Source organism: Leptodactylus fuscus, chromosome 8 (genome assembly GCF_031893055.1).
Source record: "Leptodactylus fuscus isolate aLepFus1 chromosome 8, aLepFus1.hap2, whole genome shotgun sequence".
NCBI lineage: Eukaryota > Metazoa > Chordata > Amphibia > Anura > Leptodactylidae > Leptodactylus > Leptodactylus fuscus.
The window spans coordinates 76,321,442-76,335,639 of record NC_134272.1 but is presented as its reverse complement, the minus strand read 5'-3'; the positions used below and the strand labels follow the sequence as shown (position 1 = coordinate 76,335,639).

At 42.6% G+C, this 14,198-nt stretch overlaps 1 protein-coding gene across 3 annotated transcripts in view; it reads right to left on the bottom strand.

Moving 5' to 3' along the window:
• Positions 1-14,198, bottom strand: part of KCNH7 (potassium voltage-gated channel subfamily H member 7) — a 253,235-nt gene that overhangs the window by 97,114 nt on the left and 141,923 nt on the right. For all 3 annotated transcript variants that reach the window (XM_075284237.1, XM_075284238.1, XM_075284239.1), the window contains exon 4: positions 4,114-4,542. In XM_075284237.1, coding sequence (XP_075140338.1) covers positions 4,114-4,542 — 429 coding nt within the window. The remainder of the gene's footprint in view (positions 1-4,113; positions 4,543-14,198) is intronic.

Genomic DNA, 14,198 nt, shown 5'->3' with positions numbered 1-14,198 from the left:
TTCTTTGGTATGCAAATGAGTTCTCTCACAGCACTGGGGGCGGTCCTCAGCGCTCAAATAGCACTGGGGGCGTCCCCAATGCTGTGAGAGAACTCTCCAGCGATGCCTCTCTCCTCTTCTGGAATGCCCTCTCCTTGTGTCTTCTTCCATCCTGGGTTTCAATCTTCTAGGCCTTGGGCAGAGTCAACTGCGCATGCCTGGGCCACAAGAAAATGACCACTTACACAGTAAGCTGGTGTAAGCGGCCATTTTCTTGTGACCGCTTACAGATTAAGCTGGTGTAAGCGGCCATTTTCTTGTGGTCCAGGCATGCGCAGTCGGCTCTGCTCGAGGCCTAGAAGATTGAAACCCAGGACGGAAATAGACACAAGGAGAGGGCGTTTCAGAAGATGATAGAGGCGGCGCTGCAGATTTCTCTCGCACCATTGGGGACGCCCCCAGTGCTGTTTGAGAGCTGAGGACCTCCCCCAGTGCTGTGAGATAACTCATTTGCATACCAAAGAAAGCCGGGATTTCTACTGAACGGCAGCCCGGAGAAGACATCTAAAGGTAGGAGAAGAATAGCCTTTCTTAAAGCTATTCCTACGTGTTAGTCAGAAAAAAAAAGGGTATTCAATGATAGGCTCCCTTTAAAATTTCTAAAATATAACATAATGTGTTCTTGGAAATCAACCATTTACCCTATGAGTAACTGTAAGATAACTGGCTGGAGGAGGAGCTTCCCAGCAGTAGGTCTAAGCTCCTCCCCCTATGCTTACTCATCAGAAAATAGAACAAATCAGCAGGAATATAAACCCTAAGGGCTAGTTCACACGTGAACTGCCCGCGCGGGTTTTGACACAGAGAGAGACGCGGCGAGCTTGCGCCTGAAGAAAGGACATGTCCTTTCTTTTCTCCGCTAGCAGCAGCTCGCCGCTAGCGGAGAACAGAAGCCCGGCGGTCTCCATAGACCACCATTATAAGGGGAGGTTTTGGACGCGAAATCCGCTGTCAAAAACCTCCCCTTATACTCACGTGTGAACTAGCCCTAAATTCTCTACGGGATTACTACAATTTTTGGAACCTTCAGTAAATTCTAAAGACTGACAAACAGTGAGGTGAAGATGATCTCCTATTTACGGTCCTCATTTGTTTCTAGGTTTCGTGTTCCTTTAAGCTGCCATCCTAGACATAGCTCATGGACAGGAGGGGAGTTATTTCTGGATAAAACATAGTCTTTGTTCTGAGCTCAGATAACCCCTGTCAAATACTTGAAATCATTGACATTCCTTTATTGTCTTGGATATTTTCACACTCGCGCAACTCAAGAGCTGGAACGTCCCATTAACTACTTTTGTATGTCTTGATGGACAGAATAGAAGAACTTGGCTTTCACCATTTTTGTAGGGAGAATTTTTATAAAAAAATTTGTTTGACAATAGTCAATGAAATGACAGGTTGTCAGATCCCATAATTCCCTACTGGATAATACCACCACTATATAGAGCAGTGACACCGCATTATACCAAGTAGACTTATGGTGGCACAATACTTTAACCCCTTAATGCCGTAGGGTAGTTGGACATTAATGCTCAATGACTTTTCCTTATTTGCCATCTCCGTCTTTCAAAATGCATAACTTTGTGCAGCCTTATTTTTTGCAAGCCGAGCTGTACTTTCAGCTGGCACCATCTGTAGGTGCATGTAATGTTTTGATTGGCTTTTAATAATATTTTTTGGGGATTGCATTAAAAAAACCCCTACAATTCTATCAGTATATTTTGAATTTTGTTTTTACATTGCTCACTCTGCATTAAAAATAATATGGCAACTTTGTCCACCGAGTCATTCCAATTACAGTGATAGATTGACATCAGTTTTCCATTTTTACTAAATAAAACGTGATTTTTCAAAAATTATCAATTTGTCTATACCTTTCTAGTGGTTCTGTTTGGTTGCTGGACCTATGTGAGGGATATTTTTGCGAGGAAAGTTGCAGGTTTTTAGATCATTTTTAGATCAGTTATGATTGACATTGACATGGGCAACCCCTTTAAAGGGATCCTATCATTCAGATCGAATTTTGTGTCCCTAACACGTAGAAATAGCCTTAAGAAAGTCTCCTACCCTTAGATGTCTTCTCCGCGCCGCAGTTCAATAGAAATCCTGGTTTTTGCCGATATGCAAATGAGTTCTCTCGCAGCACTGGGGGCATCCCCAATGCTGCCAGAGAACTCTCCAGTGCCGCCTCCATCTTCTTCAGGAATGTCCTCTTCACACATCTTCTTCCGGCGCAGGCGGTGAAACTTGTAGGCCTTGGGCCTCGGGCAGAGCCGACTGCACGTGCCCACAGGCCACAAGAAAATGGCCACTTACTTACTGTGTAAGCGGCTAGTTTTCTTGTGGCCATGGGCATGCGCAGTCAGCTCTGCCCGAGGCCAACAAGTTTCACCGCCTGTGACAGAAGAAGACACGTGAAAAGGACGTTCCTGAAGAAGATGGAGGTGGTGCTGGAGAGTTCTCTGGCAGCATTGGGGACACCCCCAGTGCTGTTTTAGCGCTGGGGCCCGCCCCCAGTGCTGTGAGAGAACTCATTTGTATATCATTGAAAACCGGGATTTCTACAGAACGGTGGTTCGTAGAAGACATTTAAAGGTAGGAGATGAATAGCCTTTCTTAAGGATATTGCTTCATGTTAGGGAAAAAAATTTGATCTGAATGAAAGGACCTCTTTAAGCGACAGTGGCTAACCCATTTATTGTCCACTTTTTAATTGTAATCTAAATCAGTCCAGAATTCTGCACTGACTGATTTCATGATGTATCGTAATAATTCCTTTTTGATACAGAGTTACAAATCCTCCTGCATAGAAATATACAATAATTCAATGATAAAATTCTATGCCCCTGCAGCCACCAGTAGGGGGAGCTTTGGATCATAACAAATACTGTTATGTTATTGAAGTCAATGTATATACAGTATCCAGCAAAGCTCCTCCTAGTGGTGGCGCCAGATACTCAGAGTTTTACATTTTCACCCTATTTCTACACTGGGAATGTGAATATTTGTATCAGTACAATAAAGCTTAGATGGTCATCAAAATACATTAAAAAATTCAATACAGAATTTTGGGTTTCTAAATGACAAGGTGTTAAAAGGTACACTTTTACTTTAAGTGACTAGTTGGCGCCTCTGTCGTACAAGTTATTGACCCGCGAGCATTGTCATCGCTGGTAGAGAACAGTGAAAGATGAACAGACATACAAAAGTTTTATTTTTCAGGTCACTATCTGTTATTACTCGTCCTCGCTGCTCCTCGAAGGGAATACAATGCAGAACTCTGCAGGACACTTGGGAGTGAAATGTTTCAGAAAGACGCCCTGACTAGCGCGTAGCTAAGATCAAGCGATCAATAAAAAGATCTGTTCCAGATAGCAATGTCTCCAGCTCTAGCTGCAGCAATAATGGCTCCTTACAGTATTGTGGCGAAAGTAGGAATTAACCCTTTATAGCTCAGTCACTAAGTCATTTTAACTATCTACGCCTGTAACTATCTACGCCTTCCTTATCTGATGCTTATGGAACACATTGGCAAACGTTACATGGAATCAAGGAAGTCAGTCTGCCGAAACAGGGTTCTTTTTTTTTTTATAACCTAAAAAGGCATTAAAAAAAAATCGCGGCCAAATTCTTCAAATGTTGTGTAAATTTTGGTAAATTTTTACCAATGTTACTCCACTTTCTAAGTCACACACTCACTCAGTGGAGTGAGAGTGCAACAATTTTCCGGACGGCTAGACATGATAACCATGACCACTTTCTCGAACTGGAGCCCATGGAGTAACAAATACAAAAAAAATACCAAAAATTTTTGAGCAAATGTGCATAAAAAAAGTTGCAAATTCTTATTTTTTGCAACTCTTTTTACACCAAAATTCTAAATTGGAAGGCTAGATAATCCCCCACAATGTTTCTTACTTATTTTTGGGTTTTGCTATTTAATAGGGTTGAGGCATGAATGTCCCACAATTTGGGATTGAGATGTTCCCCTTCCGATAGACTAATATTTCAGCTATATGCACATCTTAAGACTGTAAACTCCATAGTGTCTTGCTAAATAAGAGAGAATCCTACCTTCACTTGCATGCCGGTCTCTGAAAACACTTTTGGGGTGAATGCTAAATCCTTCAATATCATGCACCGAGGACGCTCGTCTCATGCTACAAATGCTTTCTTTAGACCGTGAATGAGACAAGTGAGACCCTGCAGACATCACATCTGGAAATAGCTGGTCCCATTGTCGTTTGGGTGAAGAATGGTCTAGAGGTCCAGTGATATTAACCAATGGCGAACACTTGTTGGAATCGATCAGTGCTTTAGTGTCGTCTGCTTCGGACGGGCTGCAGCTTTCCTTTGTAGGGGATTTAAAGTGCTTCATGGCCATAGAGTCATCGCTGTGCTTGGACGAGTCCACTATGACGGCATCGGGATCTTCCTGCGGTAAAGACTGTTTTCTGTAATTTAAAAGTCTCAACGATGGTAACCGGAACCCAAACAATTTACCTGAAAGGAAGAAATAATACGATTAGATTCCAATATCAAAGAGTTGTAGATGGAAACTGGTAATAGGTAGACTATCTATGGTAAGGAAGGGGAACAAGGGGAGAAGTGGCTGTCAGAATAAACAATGATGCGATTATAAAAATCCAAAATTTATTAAGCATTAAACATGATTAAAACATAATAAGGAAGAAACATAACAATACAAAAAGATGTCAGAAACTGGACAAAGGCTGGAATAAGAGGTCTTTGCATTGTTTTCGTTGTGACCAACCTGAATTTGTGGCCCGGTTAGGAGGAGCTACTTGTGGAAGTTACACAGTGGTAGGAGCTGATTTGGAAGGAGTGTGAGTGTTACCTTGTGTAAGAGTCTGCTTTTCCCTCTGCACTTCTGCTCAACCCCTGTCCTACACTTTCTGGTTGCCTGACACTGTCTGGGTATTAGTGAGGTTTTGTTTTGGGTTTCAGCTTTATTTTGCCCCTGTCCTGTGTAACCCTTTCCTCACTATTCCACTGTTCCTTCCCTTATACTCCAGTTGTGTGTTTATGTTGTGCTGTGTGTTTGTTTCCCAGCACGTCCCGTCCTAGTTGTTTCTGTTTGCAGCTGCACCTGTTCTTCACTAGGAGTGACCACCTTTAGTATCCCCAGTCCCTAGCCTCTTTCAGCTCTGTCCCTACCTATCCAATAGGTCTTTGTGTTTGGAGAGCCAGAAGTTGTTGGGGCCAGGCTTAGCTTGGAAACACCTGCCCAACACCCTTAGGCAGGGCCTAGTCAGCTGTTGTAGCGCCAGGGAGAGTTTCCTTCCCCATTTCCTTAGAGGTGCATGCAGCATTCAATATTCTGTTGCTTGGGCATAAACATATGGTGTGACTGTATCCTGTAGGCATTGTTGGTGTGACTATAGCCGTTGTCACTTTGGGTTTGTATAGCCTGTAGTAATTGTTGATGTGACAGTAGCCTGTACATATTGTTGGTTTGATTGTAGCCTGTAGTTCTTGCTAGTGTGTCTGTAGCCATTGGCATTGTTGGTGTGACTGTAGCTGTTGTTACTGTTGGCGTGTCCTACATAATGTATTGTGTATATATAGAAAGATCTCAATATAGTATTTTACTGTCCTATATAATATAGGGCTCTCCATATAGTATTGTGCTATCCTACATAATGTATTATACAGTATATACAGATCTATATATAGTATTGTATTGCCCTACATAATGCTTTGTGTATATAGAGAGCTCCATATAGTATTGTACTGTCCTACAGTATATATAGAGATCTCTATTTAGTATTGTACTATCCTACATAATGTATTGTATATAGAGATTTCTTGCCAGTACTTTGAATACTGAACAATATATTTTCTAAGTATAATAAGGCTATAGAAATTTTTTAAAAATTAAATATTATACAGTATTTTATAATGTATATATAAGACTTTACACCGTATACACTTCTCTGGCAAGTGGGAGGGGCTTAGACAGATTTCCTGGCTGATTTCTTCAGTTGAAGATGGGGGTTATTGGGGTTCCAATTTTTGGAGCTATGTGTAACCAAACAGCTTCATTCATAAAAAGTACTAAATGTTACAGGTCCTGTTCACATATGGCGTATATGGTGTTCATGATATGTGACTGTTCACTAGTATGGATGCAGATGTGGCGCCTCTTTGGGGCACGGTCCTTGCTTGTGCCACAACCTTACTTTTGCGCCCCATTAACCACTTTTTATGAAGACCAAGACATCTAGGACAGGGAAAAATTTAGTATAACAGACCAGAAGGATCTTGACTGACATAGATTTCAGTTCTGACTGGAGTCTCTCAATAATTCAGACCCACTGAGGCTTCGCCTCGGCCTTGGAGTCTCCGAAAATCGGCAGAGAGAAGAGTTCGCCATGGTCCGTAGCCTATGGGGTCCGCGGGTAACTGCGGTTTTAGTGGGCATGCTCTACGTTGTTCGGGTCCCAACAGAGACCATAGTGCAACTGTGAACCTAGCCTGAGCACCAGCGGATATGAATTAAGACTAGAGTACAGGACACCAGTACTTGTATATCAGAAGTGATCGTGAGGACAGAATCTTCCAAATCTTTGTATTGTAGAAGCAGAAAACTCCAATTTTCAAAAAGTTCTGAATCTCCCAAGGACAAAAAAACTGAGCAGAGAGAACAATTATGAGAATTGTGTCCTAGGTGGAAACTGTATAGAAACCTTCTGTTCTGGGCTGTGTACAGGTAAGTTTATACATTTTTTATGATATCTGTCACAGCGTTGCTGATTCTGGAGTTTTGCTATTAATTCAAACGGAATAATTCAATTTATTTCATTACTCACAATATAGAATGCAACAAAATGTATTTATTTTTTATAAATGTTATTCTATATTTGTTCGCTATTTTTCTTACAGGATGTTCGGGGCTGTGATCTCACCTAGTCTGCCGCAAAAGCAAATCCAGAGACATCTGTTACCATCATTAAACAACCTGGCTTGGTTTTATTCCCATATGGGTTTCAGGAAAACCAGGCATTGATCTATAGGGAGCTCCTTCCAAAGGGTGGCGCTATAGAAAATTCTCTTGTTCCACCAAAGAGACTTCTGTGCATATTCCTTTCCCAGATATCTATGCTGTGGGTGCGCTCTGTAACATTTGCAGGGGAGGGAAAGCTCTATCATCTTTCTCCATCATCTACAGTCATCATTTTGGTGCAGCCGTATAGGGCATTGTTGCACATGTACATTGATGGGTATTATGCAATGTCACATTTAGTCTGCGGGGAAATTGTGTGACTGCCCGTACGCCTTCAGCACTTTCTGGGGGTCTGAGCAGCTGGACACAAGGCGATAAGCTGATCCCCGGGCAAAAAGTTAAATTTAGCTAAAATATGAAATGCTGATCTTACTATAAAATTGTTATCAGAATCACCAGAAATATATGGAGGAAAACTGACAAAGTAGCCTGCCAAATGTCAATGACCAGACGTATAAAAGGTGGAAAATTCACATTCTCCTCACTGTCCTGCGGTTTCATCTGAACGCTCTGACAGCACATAACATAATGCAACAATATAATATACTGTAATACAATGGAAGATAATGGTTTGCAGTTTCCCTGCAGCGCCACCACATGGGAAATGAAGTATTGCAACATGTCTAGTAATACAGGACACAACCGATCCTGATTGGAGAGTGATAGAGAACTTGTATGCGACCGTCCTCCACTCAACCCAGAATAGGAGAACCCCCTCTATTTACTAAGAATTTCCTGATACGGTTAACTATATGAAAATGTTTTAAGGGTTTGGTTACATTATGTTTCAGGAATTCTTAAGGCAAACCCCTGATGGAAGTGTCCGAGTTTCTCACTTGGTTTATGTAGCCCATATATAGTCCGCCACTCCCATAGAACTAGAAACAGACCGCTCTGTACACTGTCTAGTGCTTGCGTCGGCCATTCCAGCTCCATTCCCTCCACCAATATAATATTGATAATGTATCCAAGGTATTAGAGTCATCAATATCTTGACCCCTTTAAGAAATTCTACAAATTACATAAAATGGTGTTGCCGTTCAGCCCCTATAAGGGCGATCTATTTCTAGTATAAACCTCTCTTCTTGACACCTGTAGCACCTGGCGCCATCTACAGGGCAGGGGACGTCCCTACAGTCCAGTATCCAGTATTACTTGAACTGTAATCCCAATAACAATGTTATAATAATTTTCAATCTTCTAATATCACGAGAGCGTGGCTTTAAGTGAATGTATTAAGGGGGAGGGGGGATGTGACAACCTCATTTATTCTCATTAAGAGATTGTCACCAGTAATTCATGACAAATGACGCTATAATTGGTGTGGGAACGTGAAGAATCTCGTGAATACAGATCAAACTGTATGGCCTGGGCGGGATCCTCAAGGGTAAAGTAAAGCTCTGTTCACACTGCACCAGGGTTCTTTGCTGGAACGTGTTCTTGTTCTCCACCAAATCTGTCCATAGGCTGTAATAATAAATATTCGGCAATGGATATTTTTTCACTTTTTGTTTTGCACCAGTGCCATTTCCTTCCAGGGTGCCATGAGATGTATCACATAGTATGACAGAGTTATGGCACCCAGGCTGGGGTAACAGGTGAGGGCAGAAGCTGCTCGTATGGAAGTGTAGTATTGGCGCCGTTACGGCAGGGACCAAAGTTTGGAACACTAAGCCCCGCCCCTTAAGGACCTGTGGGTGGTTTAATGGCCCCAACAGACTTGACTGGTCCTCTAAAAACCATGCATGATACACAATACACAGACTCCACGAAACATCGGACGGCCACACAGTAAAGGAATATACTAGTCTGACATACAAACAGTACTATGCAAAAGTTTTAGGCAGACGTGGAAATAATGCTGCATAGTAAGAACTTTCAGAAATAGAAGGGTTAATATTCGGTGACCTTTGGAGGAGGCTATATCTCCTCTGGAGGTGATGATATGGCCCCTATAGATATAGCCCTGATCTCAACATCATCCAGTCTGTCAAAACCTGTCTGTACCAAGAAGAAGACAAAGGGCAAAGGTTACACCAAATATTGGGGGATTTACATGTCTCTTTTCTTTTTCTTCCTTCATTTCATAAAGTAAGCAATTAACCCTTCCATTTCTGAACGCACTCTTACTTTGCAGTATTTTTTCTACCTCTGCTCCAATCTAGGACCGCCCACCTGACAGAAGAAAGCCTAATTAGAATATTGGTGCTACAACTAATTGCATAGGACCGGTGAAGGTAGGGGAGATCACAACTGTGCCAGAATGGATGGAGGTGGTGGGAGATATTCTTTAAGATTGGTAAGGCCCGGTTCACATCAGCGTTCAGGTTTCCATTTGGGGACCCCATGAACGGAAACCTATCCACATAAAAAAGCGGTTACCTAAGGAAACCCACAGATCCCATAAACTATAATGGGGTCCATGTGGTTTCCGCTTGGTATCCAGACAAAAAATGTGGAGAGGAAAGTGCTAATTGTAGGACTTTTCATGCAGATAGAGGAACAGAATAACCCAAACGCATATGTGAACCAGGCCTATGGGTTTGGCACTCTTGGCACCCCTTACGATCAGCTGAGTATGACCTCCAATCCATGACCTATGTTAGGGATAGGCATCAATTTCATGAACTTTATCCTCAATGGGGTCTATCTAGGTTTTTTGTCTTTATAATGTGGATTGTGAGCCCCATATAGGGATCATTCACAATGTACATTTTCCCTATCAGTATGTCTTTGTAGAATGGTAGGAAATCCATGCAAACAGGGAGAACATACAAACTCCTTGCAGATGTTCCTTGGCAGGATTCGAACCCAAGACTCCAGCACTGCAAGGCTGTAGTGCTAACCACTGAACCACCATGTTTCCCCCTGGTATCTATCTAGGTTTGTCAGTACCTGTATGACATAGCGGTCACTCTTAGGGCTTTGTTATAAATTATGCTAGCGTGAACAGAGCCCAAACGTTGAGACCCTGCACGTAAAATTGATCAATAACGAAATGTAACTGTCACCAGGGACAGCCACGTCCTGCAGGGTCAGATCTATAAAACGTGGCGCCGTCCCCGGAAATCGCACAAATCCAACAACCAGGCAATATTCTCTGCCAGCCGCAGATACGAAAGCTTCCTAAGTCGCCGTGCGCACATAATACACCCCGAGGCTTCGCTGCCTAATGGAAAGATTCTCGCGTTGTAATATCTCAGCAATTTTCAGTGGAATTGAAAATGTACAAAGCGCCCGTGTGCAGCCGGAATAGCTTGTTTGCAAATCACAAAACTCTGGATATGCTGGAACTTAGCAACAATACAAGTCCGTCTAACCATGGCAAGGCTAAAGTTATCTCACCGGAGACAAACCCGAGCCATCGAGAACAACTAGGAAAATACAGCCGAAAAGTTTCAGACACTTCTTACTAGGTCAGGCGCTTTCTGGAAATGATGGAGGGCCGTTAGATTTTACCACGAACATCTTATAATCCCTCGGCCGTCTAGTTACGGGAATGGCGGATATTATATACGGATGGGAGGATAGGATGGCCGAGAATAGCGGAGCAAGACCGCAAATCGCATCAGTACTGCCGGCAAGGACAAGTCAATGTGGTCAATGTGTAGGATGGTTTGTTATCCATTGGAAACCAGGGATTCCTAAACGCTATTTTTGCAATATTTTTGTTAAAATGGAGTTTTTTTCACCACCCCTGTTACTTTCCAAAAAGTGGGGTGCGACAGGGGGTCACGGAGTGACCTGGACCATCGGCAGACTATTATGGTGTAAATGATGCCTGAAATCTACGACAGACAGTTACAAGATGGCAAAGATTTCATTTTAGTCACCTAGACAGGTAGAAGTCAGATGCTCTTAAAGGGGTTTTCATCAATTAAAGATGGTCAGGCATCCGACAACAGGACCCCTGACACTCGGGCCGCATTCATATCTGCATTTGGGTTTCTGTTTAGAGAGTTTGTTTAGGGACCCCTGAATGGAAACCTATACGCATTAAAAAGCAGTTACCTGGGAAACCCGCCCATCCCATAGACTATAATGGGGTCCGTGTGGAGAGTAAAGTCCTGCAAGCAGCATTTTTCACTCCACATGTTTCATACGGAAACCACACGGACCCCATTATAGTCTATGGGGTCCGTGGGTTTCCCAGGTAAGCGCTTTTTAATGTGTACAGGTTTCCATGGTGGACTCCCCAAACGGAAACTCGAACACAGATGTGACTGGGGCCTAAGTTGTTGCACTGTGGCCTCTTCACTAGTGTCTGTGCTTGATATCGCAACTCAGACTATTCACTTGAATGGGACTGAGCCACTATCAGCCATGTGACCAATAAACATGACCTATGAAGAGGAAGCATCGCCTAGGGAGTGTCACTACTGCTTCTAACAGCTGACTTCCCAGGATCCTATGTGTCGGACGTCCATGGGTCTGCAATTGATGACCTTCAAATATGCTAATTAGCTTCTCTATTGTCAAGTGGGCAGTCCCTGTCTGTCCGCTCCAGCCTAGGACTAGCCACCTACAGTTGGTAGGGGTGATGAAGGTTCCTCTAACTCATACCTGTCTGAGAACAGCTCCTATGCAGACCTATGTGTCTCCATGCTTACAGACTACAAACAAGCCCTATGTAGTCTGATCCTACATCTTCTATCTAAGCCTTCTGGTATACCGTCTAACATACCGTCCGACACATTAGGACACGTTGATAAATTTGTCACAGTTTAGGACTGTCTATAATTTAGTAAATCTGCCCCTATCGTTTGTAGTCCATAACCAGGTCTGCAGAAGGACCTGAAATGTAAGCTCAAGAGCGAAGGGTTAAGTAGGACGTACAGATCGGCGGCGACCTTCTAAGCCGAAATAACAACATGGCCGTGCGCAGCCGGGCTTATTCATCTGAACATAACTATATTCCAAACTTCTTGATTCAGAAATCATTTCCTTGCCCAGCGACGCTTTTTTTCTAATTTCCCCGCTTAGTTGGAGCTCGGCAATAAATCACGTATCCCAATGAAACCCATTAGAAATATATAGATTCACCAAATTGATCCGCTAACAAACCAGATCCGGGCCGCGGCTGCAGATATTTTACTACAAAGTGGATTATTTATTGACTGGCTCAAGAGAATTTATTGGAAAAAACATTAAAGTTGAACTTGTCAAAATAAGTAGAAAAGGCAGAAACAGAAGGTGGAAATAATGAGAAAGGAAGGAAAAGTAAAATATTTATGGCCATATACAATGAGAGATGGAGCTGGGATCAATGGGACGGAGGGAAGGGTTGTTTGAAAGCAAAGACTATGACCTTTTATCACAAATAGCGCCACCTTTGTATATGAGGCCGTGTCGGGTATTGCAGCTAAGCCTCATTGATATGAACACGGCAATACCAGACACCATTCATGGATACAAGCGGTGCTGATCCAATGTGGACAATGCCGCGGGAGTCGGCATCGGCTTCACAGGCCATGTGATGACTCGTGCACTGGTCACGTGGCTTGTTTGAATGGGACTGAGCTTGAAAACAAACTAATGTATGGTGCTGTGCTTGAAGTAGTCAAGAGGCTGCTGCACTCCTCCAAATAGGATGGCATCTTCTCACAACTGATCGTCAGGGTGCCGGTGTCAGACATACAGATTGCATAGGTCATCAATAACATAACATAGGAAACCATCTTTGTAGAATGGACCATTGCTGAGTTCTAATAAGAATTGCTATCTTATGGGGAATTCAAGGATTTACTAACAAGACATATCAGGGATGGTGACAGGTCCTCTCTAAATGACAAATTCAGCTCTGCTACATCCACACTAAAGTTTCATGTCTAATGATAAAGGACAAGTCTGAGTAAAATAAATCATATCTTATATAAATAAGTATCATCTCGCCATTATAAGTGTTACGGCCAATTATACTACTGGTTTACACTATTGCATCTGTATATTCTATAGCACCAAGTACACTGTCACCTATATACTGCACTGTCTAATTTGTGTCCTACATAATGCACCATCTACTGTACTCCCTATGTAATGCACCATCTTCTGTCCCCTATATAATGCAATGTCCACTGCGACCCATATATTGCATGACTTACTGTACCCCTATATACTGCGCCACTCACTGTGTCCCCTAGATAATGCACAAGCTATTTTAGCCCTTATAAAATGCATTGTTTACTGTGTCCCCTATAAACTACACCATCTACTTTGCACACTATAATGCGCCATCTACTGTGCCCCTTATATTATGCACTGTCTACTGTTCCCCTTTCTGTATATAATGCACCATCTACTGTGCCCCTTATATAATATACCATTTACTGTGCCCCTTATATAATGCACCATCTACTGTGCCCCTTATATAATGCACCATCTACTGTGCCCCTTATATTATGCACTGTCTACTGTGCCCCTTATATAATGCACCATCTACTGTGCCCCTTATATAATGCCCCATCTACTGTGCCCCTTATATAATATACCATTTACTGTGCCCCTTATATAATGCACCATCTACTGTGCCCCTTATATAATGCACCATCTACTGTGCCCCTTATATAATGCACCATCTACTGTGCCCCTTATATAATATACCATTTACTGTGCCCCTTATATAATGCACCATCTACTGTGCCCCTTATATAATGCACCATCTACTGTGCCCCTTATATAATGCACCATCTACTGTGCCCCTTATATAATGCCCCATCTACTGTGCCCCTTATATAATATACCATTTACTGTGCCCCTTATATAATGCACCAGCTACTGTGCCCCTTATATAATGCACCATCTACTGTGCCCCTTATATAATGCACCATCTACTGTGCCCCTTATATAATATACCATTTACTGTGCCCCTTATATAATGCACCATCTACTGTGCCCCTTATATAATGCACCATCTACTGTGCCCCTTATATAATGCACCATCTACTGTGCCCCTTATATAATGCCCCATCTACTGTGCCCCTTATATAATATACCATTTACTGTGCCCCTTATATAATGCACCATCTACTGTGCCCCTTATATAATGCACCATCTACTGTGCCCCTTATATAATGCACCATCTACTGTGCCCCTTATATAATATACCATTTACTGTGCCCCTTATATAATGCAC